This window comes from Zonotrichia leucophrys, chromosome 7, assembly GCF_028769735.1.
Source record: "Zonotrichia leucophrys gambelii isolate GWCS_2022_RI chromosome 7, RI_Zleu_2.0, whole genome shotgun sequence".
Lineage (NCBI taxonomy): Eukaryota > Metazoa > Chordata > Aves > Passeriformes > Passerellidae > Zonotrichia > Zonotrichia leucophrys.
The window spans coordinates 22,878,602-22,892,761 of NC_088177.1; the positions used below are offsets into that span (position 1 = coordinate 22,878,602).

At 37.2% G+C, this 14,160-nt stretch overlaps 1 protein-coding gene across 1 annotated transcript in view; it reads left to right on the forward strand.

Moving 5' to 3' along the window:
• The window catches only part of TTN (titin), a 235,050-nt gene that overhangs the window by 161,807 nt on the left and 59,083 nt on the right, over positions 1–14,160 (forward strand). The window contains 29 exon segments of the mRNA XM_064718447.1: positions 264–563; positions 668–964; positions 1,064–1,348; positions 1,433–1,726; positions 2,124–2,423; positions 2,526–2,834; positions 2,926–3,116; positions 3,605–4,034; positions 4,511–4,819; positions 5,233–5,381; positions 5,475–5,507; positions 5,609–5,738; positions 5,839–6,138; positions 6,225–6,542; positions 6,628–6,924; positions 7,014–7,313; positions 7,989–8,303; positions 8,394–8,542; positions 9,418–9,568; positions 9,657–9,938; positions 10,030–10,332; positions 10,437–10,739; positions 10,852–11,133; positions 11,595–11,894; positions 11,984–12,286; positions 12,414–12,722; positions 12,808–13,089; positions 13,348–13,647; positions 13,798–14,091. Of these exon segments, the coding sequence (XP_064574517.1) occupies positions 264–563; positions 668–964; positions 1,064–1,348; positions 1,433–1,726; positions 2,124–2,423; positions 2,526–2,834; positions 2,926–3,116; positions 3,605–4,034; positions 4,511–4,819; positions 5,233–5,381; positions 5,475–5,507; positions 5,609–5,738; positions 5,839–6,138; positions 6,225–6,542; positions 6,628–6,924; positions 7,014–7,313; positions 7,989–8,303; positions 8,394–8,542; positions 9,418–9,568; positions 9,657–9,938; positions 10,030–10,332; positions 10,437–10,739; positions 10,852–11,133; positions 11,595–11,894; positions 11,984–12,286; positions 12,414–12,722; positions 12,808–13,089; positions 13,348–13,647; positions 13,798–14,091 (7,815 nt within the window).

Genomic DNA, 14,160 nt, shown 5'->3' on the forward strand with positions numbered 1-14,160 from the left:
ATGATCACTGTCATAAAGCTTTACCCTTAAAACACTTAACATCTGAATACTGACATTCTTTGTGCTTCATAGACTAGTATTCTTACCAAAAAAGAGAACCATTGCGAATTTCCTTACTGATCACCTTTAGAAATCAAAGGTTCTAAGAGAGCAGAAAAACTAATAATTAAAATTAGTAATTTCTTATATCATAGTGCTCTCTTAGCTTTGAGTAAGCTCTGAAGAGACAGCAATGACGGCAAAACCACCTTTTTGTTTTTCAGCTCCACCAGATGCACCTAATAAGCCTGATGTGGAAGATGTAACCAGCAACAGTATGCTGGTGAAGTGGAATGAACCAAAAGATAATGGCAGCCCTATCATAGGATACTGGATTGAAAAACGTGAAATCAATAGTACTCATTGGGCTCGTGTCAACAGGAACCTTGTGAATGCTCTGGAACTAAGAGTTGAAGGACTGTTGGAAGGTTTAACTTACATCTTCAGAGTGTGTGCTGAAAATGCAGCTGGCCCTGGTAAATTTAGTCCGCCATCAGATCCAAAAACTGCACAAGACCCAATAAGTAAGTGGACTAGCAGAAGCTAATAGCAGACAGTTGAGAAGATAGGATTCATAGCCTTTAACTTTTATTTACACTTATTTGTTTGTTTATTTATTTATTTATAGTGCCACCTGGTCCCCCGATTCCAAGGATTGCTGACACAAGTGCAACTTCCATTGAGCTGGAATGGCAACCTCCTGTGTATAATGGTGGTGGAGATATCACTGGTTACCATGTGTACAAACAACTGATGGGTGTAAATGAGTGGTCACGCTGCACAGCAAAGCCCATTAAGGTCCTGCAGTTTACTGTTGGAGAGGTGAGGGAAGGTGCAGACTATAAGCTCCGCGTTACTGCACTCAATGCGGCTGGAGAAGGACCACCTGGGGAAACTGAACCCGCAACAGTTGCAGAGCCTAAAGGTATTGCAATCGTATTGTTTTTAAGATATGTCCACATGCTTAAAAGGTGGGTTTGAATCCCTCCCTCCAACCAATGAACTGTTTCTCTTTCTTCCACAGAGCCTCCCACTGTTGAGCTGGATGTTTCTGTGAAAGCAGGCATTCAGGTCATGGCTGGACAGACTATTAAAATTCCTGCTACTGTGACAGGGCGTCCTGCTCCCACCATTACATGGGCTATAGATGAGGGGGAATTAGACAAAGATCGAGTTGTTATAGAAAATGTTGGCACAAAATCTGAGTTAACCATTAAGAATGCATTGAGAAAAGACCATGGAAGATATGTAATTACTGCTACCAATAGCAGTGGTACAAAATCAGCAGGAACCAGAGTAGAAGTATTTGGTAAGAAAAATATTTTCTCAAATTAAATAAGCTTTTATTTTGTCAGTATAGGCTTTACCTTACTCGTTTGATTTTGTTTTTCAGATGTTCCTGGACCAGTCCTTGACCTAAAGCCAGTGGTCACAAACAGAAAGATGTGTTTGCTTAACTGGTCTGATCCTGAAGATGATGGTGGCAGTGAAATCATAGGCTTCATTGTTGAAAGGAAGGATGCCAAAATGCATACATGGAGACTGGCTGTAGACACTGATAGATCTAAATGTGATATTACAGGTCTAATTGAAGGGCAAGAATATAAATTCCGTGTTAGTGCCAAGAACAAATTTGGTACTGGTCCAGCTGTGGAAATAGGACCTATTCTTGCAGTTGATCCATTAGGTAAGATGACTCATTTTGCCGGGTTTTTAAAAAGAAAAAAAAATAATGTCAGGTTAATTAGACAATATTTTTGTCTTTCCCTCTATACAGAAAGTGTGGGTTTTTTTCAACTACATGGATAGGCATCTACCTTAGCTTCATTACTTCAGTCAAGTTTCTGAATCAGTTCTCTGAAGCTAGTGTAGTTCTTTACATAGCAAAATACTGGTGCCTACTGAGACACTACTTATTACTTTTTTCTCCACATACATGAGAAACTTTATACGAGCCATAATCATACTCAGATTCTTTGCAGGTAAAAACTAAGGTTTTAAAAGGCCAGAGCCACTGCATTCTTATTATTTAAAATTCTCGGGTATTTTAATTTTTTCTTATTGTAATTTATCTGTATTAATAGGTCCTCCTACAGCACCTGAGAGGTTCATGTACACAGAGAGGACGAAGTCATCCATTACACTTGACTGGAAGCCTCCACGCAGTGATGGTGGTAGTCCCATCTTAGGATATATTGTAGAGAAGAGGAGACATGATTCAAAAGATTATGAAAGAGTTAATGCAAGGCTCTGTCCAAAAACATCTCTTCTTGTTGAAAAACTCGATGAACTTCATATGTATGAGTTTCGTGTGAAAGCTGTCAATGAGATTGGAGAAAGCGAGCCATCACTGCCCCTCAATGTAGTTATACAAGATGATGAAGGTATATCAACTTTAAAGAAATCCATATAAATATCTTCAGAACACTTCAAGGCACTTTCTCTCTTTCATCTCCATCTTCACTCTGTCACTTTCCTCATTTCAGTGCCTCCAACTGTTACATTGCGTTTGGCTGTGAGAGGAGATACTATCAAAGTCAAGGCAGGAGAACCAGTTAACATTCCTGCTGATGTAACAGGCCTGCCAATGCCGAAGATCGAATGGGACAAGAATGAAGTTTTAATTGACCAAACATCTGATGCACTTAAGATAACCAAGGAAGAAGTATCTAGAACTGAGGCAAAAACAGAACTCATCCTTCCTGCAGCAGCGAGGAGTGATAAAGGCACTTACACTGTGAGAGCTACCAATCGTCTTGGCACTGCATTCCGCAACGTGCATGTCGAAGTGTATGGTAAGGATGCAACATTTTAATAAAATGACAGCTAATAAATTGCTTTTGCCTTCTTTTTAACTTAGTTCCATGCTCTATTGCTTTCATACAGATCGTCCTTCTCCACCAAGAAATCTTGCTGTTTCTGATATTAAAGCAGAATCATGCTATTTAACGTGGGATGCACCTCTTGATAATGGTGGTAGTGAAATTACCCATTACATTATTGAAAAACGTGATGCTAGTAAGAAGAAATCGGAGTGGGAAGAAGTCTCTAAAGGCGCCGTTGAGAGAAGATTTGGGGTAATTTACAAAATATCTTTATTACATACTATATTATGCATAAAAAATAACAGTATTACATATTTAATGGAAACTGCGACTTGCATAGGTACCTTTGCTCATGCTCCATTTAGACTCCAGACTTACTGGATGAATGTTTCCCATCCATGTATCTGTGTTATCCCTCACGTGACAAAACGAAAGAAAGTGTTCATTTTTGCTACTTAACCTCAGTTGAGCTAGAGAGAAAACATCTTCCTTTCCATTTTCCAGAATTATTCATTTTTTTTACCAACTGCAAGAACAAACTTAATGACATTTTTATTTATGTTCAGTCCTATGCACATGAAATAGGAGTATTCTTAGGACATCACATAGAACTGTGTAGTACATAAATATAGGTACATCAGTCAGATTGCAAGATAGAATTTAAAGTGAATAATTCTGCTTAAATCCAAATAAGTTGATTCTGAAAGTAGCCAAGTATTGATTTAAATCCTCTTTTTCAGGTATGGAATCTTTCAACAAATGAAAAATACCAATTTAGGGTCCGCGCTGTGAACAAATACGGAATAAGTGATGAATGCCTCTCAGAAAAAGTTGTCATTAAGGATCCCTATGGTCTTCCTGGACCTCCTGGAAAGCCAAAAATTTTGGATCGCACCAGATCATCTATGCTGGTGACTTGGGAGCCTCCTTTGGACAATGGTGGCAGCCCAATAACTGGCTATTGGCTGGAGAAGAGAGAGGTGGGAGGGGTCTACTGGGCACGTGTCAACCGGGCTCCAGTAACAAAACCATCAGTAAAAGGTCTGGAGCACAATGTGCTTCGTTTGGCTGAAGGTGTTGAATACCAGTTTAGAGTTATGGCTGAAAATCTTGCTGGAATTGGCCCTCCCAGTGAACCATCAGATCCAGCTTTGGCAGCAGATCCTATATGTGAGTATATTATTTGTATGACTGTGTTAGAGGACTGTATCACAGCAGAACAAATAATGTGTTGTTATCATTACTTTTTTTAATTTATTAATGAAAATAATTAATAAGGAAGTATTAATGTACTAACATTAATCAAAGGTTTTGTTTGCATTAAACCTAAGAGAATATATTGACACAAAGTTTCTGATTTTAAAATTTTAAAAATAATTAGCTTTAATTTTTAACTTTTTGCCTCTTTTATGTACCTAATACTGTAATAATACCAGTGTAGGCATTGCCAAATAAACTTCTGCCTTGTACCTTAAGTATCCCTTGCTAACATAGGGGATATATATAATTAGTATGCACATTCTAGGATTTATACTCTATATACAGGTAAAGAAATGAAAATACTTGCATTCTTTTAGAAACCTATCCAGAAAAATATAAGAACACACTAACACCAGTGTAATTTTTACTTGCTTTTGTTTTACCAGTTGTGCCTGGTCCACCATCATGCCCAGAGGTCAAAGACAAAACCAAATCATCTGTAGCACTTGCATGGAAGCCTCCTCAAAAGGATGGTGGGAGTCCTATAAAAGGATATATTGTTGAAATGCAAGATGAGGGTAGTACTGATTGGAAGAAGGTGAATGAAGGAGACAAACTCTTTCCTACTTGTGAATGTGTTATTCCCAACTTGAAAGAGCTCAGAAAATACCGATTTAGGGTGAAAGCTGTAAATGCTGCTGGAGAATCAGAACCAAGTCCTGCAACATCAGAGATACCTGTCCAAGATATTCTAGGTAAGAGTTCCAAGAACTAATTTAGGCATTTTTATGCAAATGCTACTTACTGCTATGAATGTTCAAAAAGGATACCAAGCAAGCCAAAGTCAAAACAGAATAAACATTTATACAAGAATATAGCAAAAGATTGACCCACATCTTTGAAAGTTTCATTATTATGTCTATTGCCAGGGGGTTCTCCATCAGGAAACTGACGAGCACCTGCAGACATACTAATGAAATACTGTTTATTTTATGAAAAACTTACAGCAACGAGTTTTTCTATTTGCATACTTCCCAGTTTCCTTTTTGTATGTCCAGCCTTTCTCACGTGAACATGCATTCCACGTTTCTGGGGGATTTCAGCTCAGTGATGATGGAATTTTGCTTTCAGTAGCTCTTAAAATTTATGTATTTAAATTTTTTTGCAGAGGAACCAGAAATCTTCCTTGATCTTGGAGCACAGGATTTGCTCTCTTGTCGTGCTGGCACAACAATTAAAATCCCAGCTATTATCAAGGGTCGTCCAGTTCCAAAAACATTTTGGGAGTATGAAGGAAAGGCAAAAACAGCAGCAAAGGTTAGTAAAAGCAGTAGTTTTTTTTCCTACACCTCTTTCTAGGCGTTTAAGCCTATTCCCTTTTACATTTGTATTATTTCTATTTGTTTATAGGAGGGAGGTCATAATGTACCTGAAGAAGCAAAGGTAAAGCAAGCCATATTTTTAACCTCAGTATTGTTGCATTTTTGAGACATAAATATTCAAGTTTGCTCTATTAATACGCTTTTTGCTCTTATAATACGCAGGTGGAAGCAACTGATACGCGTTCAGAGGTTATCATCCCTGACTGCAACAGAAGTCACTCCGGACGATACAGTATTACAGCAAAGAATAAAGCAGGACAAAAGACAGTGCATGTCAGAGTCAATGTTCTTGGTATGGCTTGCATATATTGAAGTATCCAAATGTTAGGGTTTAGACTTATTTTTCTACATACTTACGTAAAATTTTGTCTGTTGTGCTTTTATCTTAACAGATGTCCCTGGTCCACCAAAAGACCTTAAAGTAAGTGATATCACAAGAGGTAGCTGTAAACTCTCATGGAAGATGCCAGATGATGATGGTGGAGATAGAATCAGAGGCTATGTTATAGAGAAGAGAAATATTGATGGGAAGGCCTGGACTAAAGTCAATCCAAACTGTGGCAGTACTTCCTTTGTGGTACCTGATCTCATAACTGGCCAAGAGTATTTCTTCCGGGTGCGTGCAGAAAACCGTTTTGGAGTTGGGCCTCCTGCAGAAACCATCCAGCGGACCACAGCCAGGGATCCAATCCGTAAGTAAAGTTAAAGTCAAACAAATCCTTTAAACCACATGGTACTGCATGGTGGATTTATTCACTCTTCTGTTTTGTTTGTGAAGATCCTCCTGATCCACCTATTAAACTGAGGATTGGCCTTGTAACCAAGAACACAGTGAGCCTGACATGGAAGCCACCAAAGAATGATGGTGGAGCTCCTGTTACACATTATAATGTTGAATGTCTCCGCTGGGATCGTACTGGAGAAGTGAAAGAGTCTTGGAAGCAATGCAACAGACGTGATGTGGAAGAAACTAAGTTTACTGTTGAGGATCTTGTAGAAGGTGGAGAATACGAATTCAGAGTCAAAGCTGTAAATATAGCAGGTCCTAGCAGACCTTCAGCCACTGTTGGCCCACTTGTTGTCAAAGACCAGACATGTAAGTAGAGATAGTAGTAAATACAAATTCTATTTTAAAATTATGAAATATTTTTGTATACTACTTTTTCAACATTTTGTTGTAGGTCCACCATCTATTGAGCTGAAAGAATTTATGGAAGTTGAAGAAGGAACAGATGTTAAAATTGTGGCAAAGATAAAGGGTGTACCCTTCCCCACATTAACATGGCTAAAAGCTCCTCCAAAGAAACCAGACGAGAAATCACCAGTGGTGTATGATCAACATGTCAATAAGATTGTTGATGAAAATACTTGCACTTTAGTGATCCAACAGTCTCGCAGAAATGATACAGGCCTATATACTATCACAGCTGTAAATGACCTGGGAACTGCTTCAAAGGAGATGCGGCTGAATGTTCTGGGTACATATCAGGAACTTTTACAATTACATTAACTGATATCATGCATTTGATACTTGATTAATTATTCTTTCTTAAAACGTATCTTGTAGGTCGTCCTGGACCTCCTGTAGGACCTATTAAATTTGAATCCATTTTGGCTGATAAAATGACAATATCATGGCTTCCTCCATTGGATGATGGTGGTTCTAAGATTACAAACTATGTTATAGAGAAAAAAGAAGCAAATAGGAAGACATGGGTGGCTGTTACTAATGAACCCAAGGAATGCATATTCACTGTTCCCAAGCTGATGGAAGGCCATGAATATGTGTTCCGCATTATGGCACAAAACAAATACGGTATTGGAGAACCTTTGGACAGTGAGCCAGAAACAGCACGAAACCTTTTCAGTAAGTAGAAATAGGATTTCAAGTTATGTCAGTTGCTTCCATATGCTTCTATGCATACAGCATCTGTTAAATGCCACTACTGTTTTCTCTCTTGACTAAGTTTTCTAGAATAACTTGAAGAGTTTTAGCAGTAGTACCTGGTTCTTAAAAACATGTGTGGCAATTAAAATATTTTTCTCCCTCTTTGTGTCATAATAAAGTACAATCTCAATATTTTTAATGCTTAAATACACAAGTAAATGTTTATTTGAAAAGATTCAAGTTAATCTATTGTGTTTGACATATTATTAATGTCTTGGACCAGAAAGAATCAATTTCCTACCTTCAGTTTTGAAAGATAAATTGTACAGGAAAGCTCAGACCTAGGAGGAATGTTAGATTGGCAAGAGAAAATGGTGCTTTAAACAGCAAGTGTTAAGCTGAGCACTAAAATGAGGTAGTGATCCAGAAAGGCTAGGAAAAATTTTTTTCTGGAGGAAAGATGTTTCATTTTTCACAGAATTATATGTACCTGAATAGGGGTGAGAAACTGAATGAGGAAAGAAATCTTGTGCAAATGGCTAACTGCGTAGTGCAATGGTGACCATGTGAGTGCATAGCTCTTCTGCACTCCAGCTATTTCTATGTATTTTTAACATATTTTTTACAAGCTCTATGTGAATTTTTTTCCCTCAGCTGTGCCTGGACCTCCTGACAAGCCAACAGTTAGCAGTATAACACGTGACTCAATGACAGTAAACTGGGAAGAACCAGAACATGATGGTGGCTCTCCTATTACTGGTTACTGGTTAGAGCGCAAAGAGACCACTGGAAAGAGATGGACCAGGGTTAACCGAGATCCTATCAAGCCTATGACACTGGGGGTTTCATACAAAGTTACAGGCCTTATTGAAGGCTCTGAGTATCAGTTCCGTGTGTCAGCTATCAACGCGGCTGGTGTTGGCCCACCAAGCATGCCATCTGATCCAGCACTTGCTAGAGATCCTATTGGTAAATATTTTACTTTTTTTTTTTTAAATTTGAAAGTATTCAAATAAGATCGCATAACACATTTTTATGCTGTATGATGATATTTTTCAGCCCCACCTGGCCCTCCTATACCAAAAGTTACTGATTGGACAAAGTCTTCTGTAGACTTGGAGTGGACTCCACCAGTAAAGGATGGTGGTTCTAGAGTCACTGGCTACATTGTGGAGTTTAAAGAGGAAGGAAAGGAAGAATGGGAACGGGTATGTGGAAAACAATTACAGAATCAGCACTTCTTCTCTCTGTATATATCAATATGAATTGCTCCAGAAAAAAATTCTTGAAAAATTTTTGCTATTCAAGTTATTTTCTAAAAGTTTGTACCATAATTATCTTCAGACGTTTAAAATACCAGACCAAGCTTGTCCTTCCTCAACATGAAGTTAACTTTGAAAATACTAGAAGTAGAATTTTACAATTTTTATTTCAAGATGTCGGAAAATATGTAGGTAATATGTGATTAAAAAATACAGAAGACCAAGTTAGAACTGTCAGAAAAGTAAACCTCACTGGTATCAGACAATGTCAAAGTGTTTACAACTACTATATTTCTACATTTTTCTAATTTTTTTAAAATAGTGCATTACAGAAAATTTAACTGGTGCACACCTTGGCTATTTTTTGTATCTCCATAAATATGTGGGTTCATTTTAAGTAAAACCCACATTTCCTATACTGTTTCAAGGTAAAGAGACTTTATATTGGATTTTGAAAAGAAAATAAATTAATTCCTTTTTTTTTGTTTTTCTCACTTACATGAGTTTATGTGTCCAAAAATATATGTAATTCTTCTGATACCAGACTATTGTAATTGCTAAATAGATAATCCTAACAACCTTGTATATTAGAATATGTTAGAAAAAAGACAAATCTTTAGAATAGCTTGTAGGTCCATGAGATATATTTCTTTTAAAAATACTAAAGAATTCTGTTGGCTAGATCCATGTACATCCATGTATACTTAATACTTTCATCTGCTTGTAAATCTGAAATGATATCTAATGTCAGATTTGTTTCAAACTCTGTAAAGAAATTGATGGTATCTTGATGTTTGCTGATTACAATGGTTTTTTTCCAGGTAAAAGACAGAGAAATTAGAGGAACCAAGTTCGTTGTGACAGGATTAAAAGAAGGTTGTTTTTATAAATTTAGAGTTAGAGCAGTAAATGCTGCTGGCATCGGAGAGCCTGGAGAAGTTACAGACATTATTGAAATGAAGGACAGAATTGGTATTTATAATTTTGATTTACATTCTTAGTATCTCTAACTCAAAGTAAGAAAAGGAAATAATTGACTTTTTTTTTTCTCTCCCCTCAGTGGCTCCTGATATTAATTTGGATGCAAGTGTCAGGGACAGAATTGTTGTTCATGCTGGAGGAGTAATTCGGATCATAGCATATGTCTCAGGAAAACCACCTCCAACAGTGAGTTGGAGCAGGGATGAGCAAGCTTTGCCAGAAGAAGCCAAAATTGAAGAAACAGCAATTAGTTCTTCTTTAGTCATCAGGAACTGCAAAAGGAGTCACCAGGGTTTATACACTCTTCTTGCTAAAAATGATGGTGGTGAGAGGAAGAAGACAATTATTGTTGATGTGCTAGGTAAATAGCAGCTTCAGTGCTTGTGAAAAAGTACAGTTTACTAAGATTCAGCATGTATGTTTCAATACTCCATTTTTTTCTTTGCTTCCAGATGTGCCAGGCCCAGTTGGAATGCCACTCCTTACAGAGAACCTAACTAATGACTCTTGTAAATTGTCATGGTTTACTCCAGAAGATGATGGTGGTTCTCCTATTACCAACTATATAATTGAAAAACGTGAATCTGACCACAGAGCTTGGACTCCAGTGACCTACACAGTTACAAGACAGAATGCTACTGTTCAGGGACTTATTCAAGGGAAAGCCTACTTTTTCAGAATTGCAGCTGAGAATATAATTGGCATGGGTCCTTTCACAGAAACAACAAAAGAGATTCTCATTAGAGATCCAATAAGTAAGAATGTTTTTGGTTTGGATAACTGTCATATGAGATTAATACACAGGAAGATTCTGAATATAAGGAAAAATGAATCTACCTTATTTTTACTTTATTCACAGCTGTTCCTGACCGTCCAGAAGACCTGGAAGTAAAAGCAGTTACCAAGAACTCTGTTACACTAACTTGGAACCCTCCAAAATATAATGGAGGCTCAGATATCACCATGTATGTTCTAGAGAGCCGCCTCATTGGAAAAGACAAATTCCACAAAGTTACAAAGGAGAAAATGCTTGATAGGAAATTCACTGTAGAAGGCTTGAAAGAAGGTGACACCTATGAGTTTCGTGTGAGTGCTTGCAATATTGTGGGGCAAGGCAAGCCATCATTTTGCACTAAACCAATCACGTGCAAGGATGAAATTGGTATGTTTCTTTTTCATATTTCTTTTGAAAATAGTAATTAGATTTACTGATTCCTTAATTTTTCATATTAATATTGCTGACATTTGTGGGCTTTGTGTATTTTGTGTCTCAGCTCCTCCCACACTTGACCTTGACTTTAGAGACAAGCTTATTGTCCGAGTTGGTGAAGCTTTCAGCTTGACTGGACGCTACTCAGGCAAACCTGCACCAAAGGTTACTTGGCTAAAGGATGATATTGTTGTGAAAGACGATGACAGAATAAAGATTAAGACAACTCCTACAACTCTTTGTTTGGGAATAGTAAAATCTGTCCGTGAAGACACAGGCAGATATTGTGTTACTGTAGAGAACAGCACAGGATCAAGAAAAGGATTTTGTCAAGTTCATGTCGTTGGTAGGTTTTACTGAACAACAATATTGTATGTGATTTTTATTAGTGATTGGAATTAATTGATTTTTTAAAAAATTTAAGTATTGAAATGTGCTCTTTATTACAATAATTCAATTTACTGCTTTCTCAGTTATACTAAAAAGTTATCTATTTATTTTAAGCACATATTTAACTCTGAATTTGTTTATTCAGCATGAATAATTTAATCTCTCTACATGCATTTAGAGAATTTCAACACTGTAGAAAATGTTAATCACCAAATACTTTCTAAGCATTACAGAATTAATTGCAGTATGTCAAACATGTATTACAGAGGAATAGCCCTGAAGTCTTGATTCCTTATTATAACTGTGCTGTCAAGTTTCTAATTTTATACTGTATTTGCTGTATTGACAGTGTTTAATCTATGTTGTTTTGTGAAGTTCATAAAAAAGCATGGATATGCTTTATTTTTTCTTAAACAGATCGCCCATCACCTCCAGTGGGCCCAGTTATATTTGATGAAGTCTTTAAAGATCATATGGTTGTCTCCTGGAAACCTCCATTAGATGATGGAGGCAGTGAAATTACTAATTACATAATTGAGAAGAAGGATACACACAAAGACTTGTGGATGCCAGTTACGTCTGCCACAGTGAAGACAACATGCAAAATTCCCAAGCTGCTTGAAGGAAGAGAATATCAAATTCGAATTTATGCTGAAAATCTTTATGGCATAAGTGATCCTCTCATCTCTGATGAGATGAAAGCCAAGGACCGTTTCCGTAAGCTTTTAGTTTTCAATTTTATTTAGATACTCCAATCTTTATTCTGTTTGTAATGCTCATACACTCTTTTTTTCTTCTCACCCCAGGTGTTCCTGATGCACCTGAGCAGCCAATCATTAAGGATGTAACCAAAGACTCTGCAGTAGTGGTTTGGAACAAACCATATGATGGAGGCAAGCCAATAACAAACTACATTGTAGAAAAGAAGGAAACAATGGCTACAAGATGGGTCAAAGCTACCAAAGACCCAATTTTCCCTGGTACAAAGTTCAAAGTACCTGATCTCCTTGAAGGTTGTCAGTATGAATTCCGTGTTTCAGCAGAAAATGAAATTGGTGTTGGCGATCCTAGTCCACCATCAAAGCCAATTTTCGCTAGAGATCCAATCGGTAAAGTATCACATTTCATTTCTCATTGAATTTTTAATGCACTCAGTTTCAGTTTAAAAATTATTCTAATAGTTTCTTTTTTTTTCTCTCCCATTTCTTTATTGTTTTTTTTTTTTTTTTATAACAGCAAAACCAAGTCCACCTGTTAATCCAGAAGCAGTAGATAAAACTAAAAATTCAGTTGATTTATCTTGGCAACCACCACGCCATGATGGAAATGGCAAGATAATTGGCTACCTTATAGAGTTCCAGAAAGTTGGAGATGAGGAATGGAAACAGGCTAATCTTACAGCAGATTCTTGTCCTGAAACAAACTACAAAGTCACTGGTCTTACTGAGGGATTAACCTATAAATTCAGGGTCAAGGCAGTCAATGCAGCAGGTGAATCTGATCCAGCGCATGTTCCTGATCCAGTAGAAGTAAAGGACAGGCTTGGTGAGTTTAAGAAAATCAGATAAGTTGACCTAAGAACAGACCTTTTTTTTCCCTCATTTTGTAAAACTCATATTTTTGATTCCAGAACCTCCTGAGTTAATACTTGATGCTAATATGGCCCGCGAACAGCATGTAAAAGCTGGTGATACCCTGAGACTTAGTGCTGTTATTAAAGGTGTTCCATTCCCAAAAGTTACTTGGAAGAAGGAAGATCATGAGGTCTCACCCAAGGCTGATATTGAAGTTACAGGAGTTGGCAGCAAGCTTGAAATCCGTAACACTGTCCATGAAGATGGTGGAATGTACTCCCTGACAGTTGAAAATCCAGCTGGTTCAAAGACTGTTTCAGTAAAAGTTGTGGTCTTAGGTAATCTTTTTGTCTTCCCTTTATACAACATCTTTTTGCTCTATAACTGAAGATTAGGAAGTAAAGAAGTTTCTGGAAAATATCTGTAAACCAAGTTATATACCAAGTTATATTTTTATTTTTATGTAAATATAAAAAATAGAAAAATGACTAAAAACTTCATAAAATATAATATAGTTTATCTTGTAATTTACTAAGATTTTAAGAAATCGGTTTGGTTACCAAATAAATAACAGATTATATTTTTATCAATGTTAGATAAGCCTGGTCCACCCAGAAATCTGAATGTCAGTGATGTTAGAAGCGACTCATGCTATCTCACTTGGATGGAACCAGAAGATGATGGTGGCTCTGTGATTACCAACTATGTGGTGGAGAGGAAAGATGTAGCTTCTGCACAGTGGGTAGCCATCTCATCATCCTCCAAGAAACGCAGTCATATGGCTAAATATCTGATGGAAGGCACTCAGTATCTCTTCCGGGTTGCAGCTGAGAATCAGTATGGTAGAGGTCCATATGTGGAAACACTTAAGCCTATCAAAGCTATAGATCCACTGCGTAAGTGTTTTTCAGTTATATGGTTTGATTTTTTTTTTTATGTGGGATTTGGTAATTTTGAGGTTTTCCTGTTGGTATGAACATGATACACTGGTACCATAGATTTTTCATGGTTTACCTAGTAACCATTTTGGTGTTGTGTTTTAAAAGATCCTCCAGGGCCACCAAAGAATCTGCATCATGTTGACGTTGACAAGACTGAAGTTTCCCTTGTTTGGAATCGACCAGATCGTGATGGTGGTGCTGAGATAACTGGGTATTTAGTGGAATATCAAGAAGATGGTGCAGATGAATGGACAAAGTTCCAGACAGTCCCTATGCTAGACTGTGTTGTTACAGGCCTACAGAAAGGAAAAACATACAAATTCCGTGTGAGAGCTCAAAACATTGTTGGTCTTAGCCTTCCAGATACAACTATACCAATTGAGTGTCAAGAAAAACTAGGTAATTTTTGGTTTTTTATGTTTTTTCTCTGATTTTTTTTCTCTTTTTCTATAAGCATTTGCCCTGAAA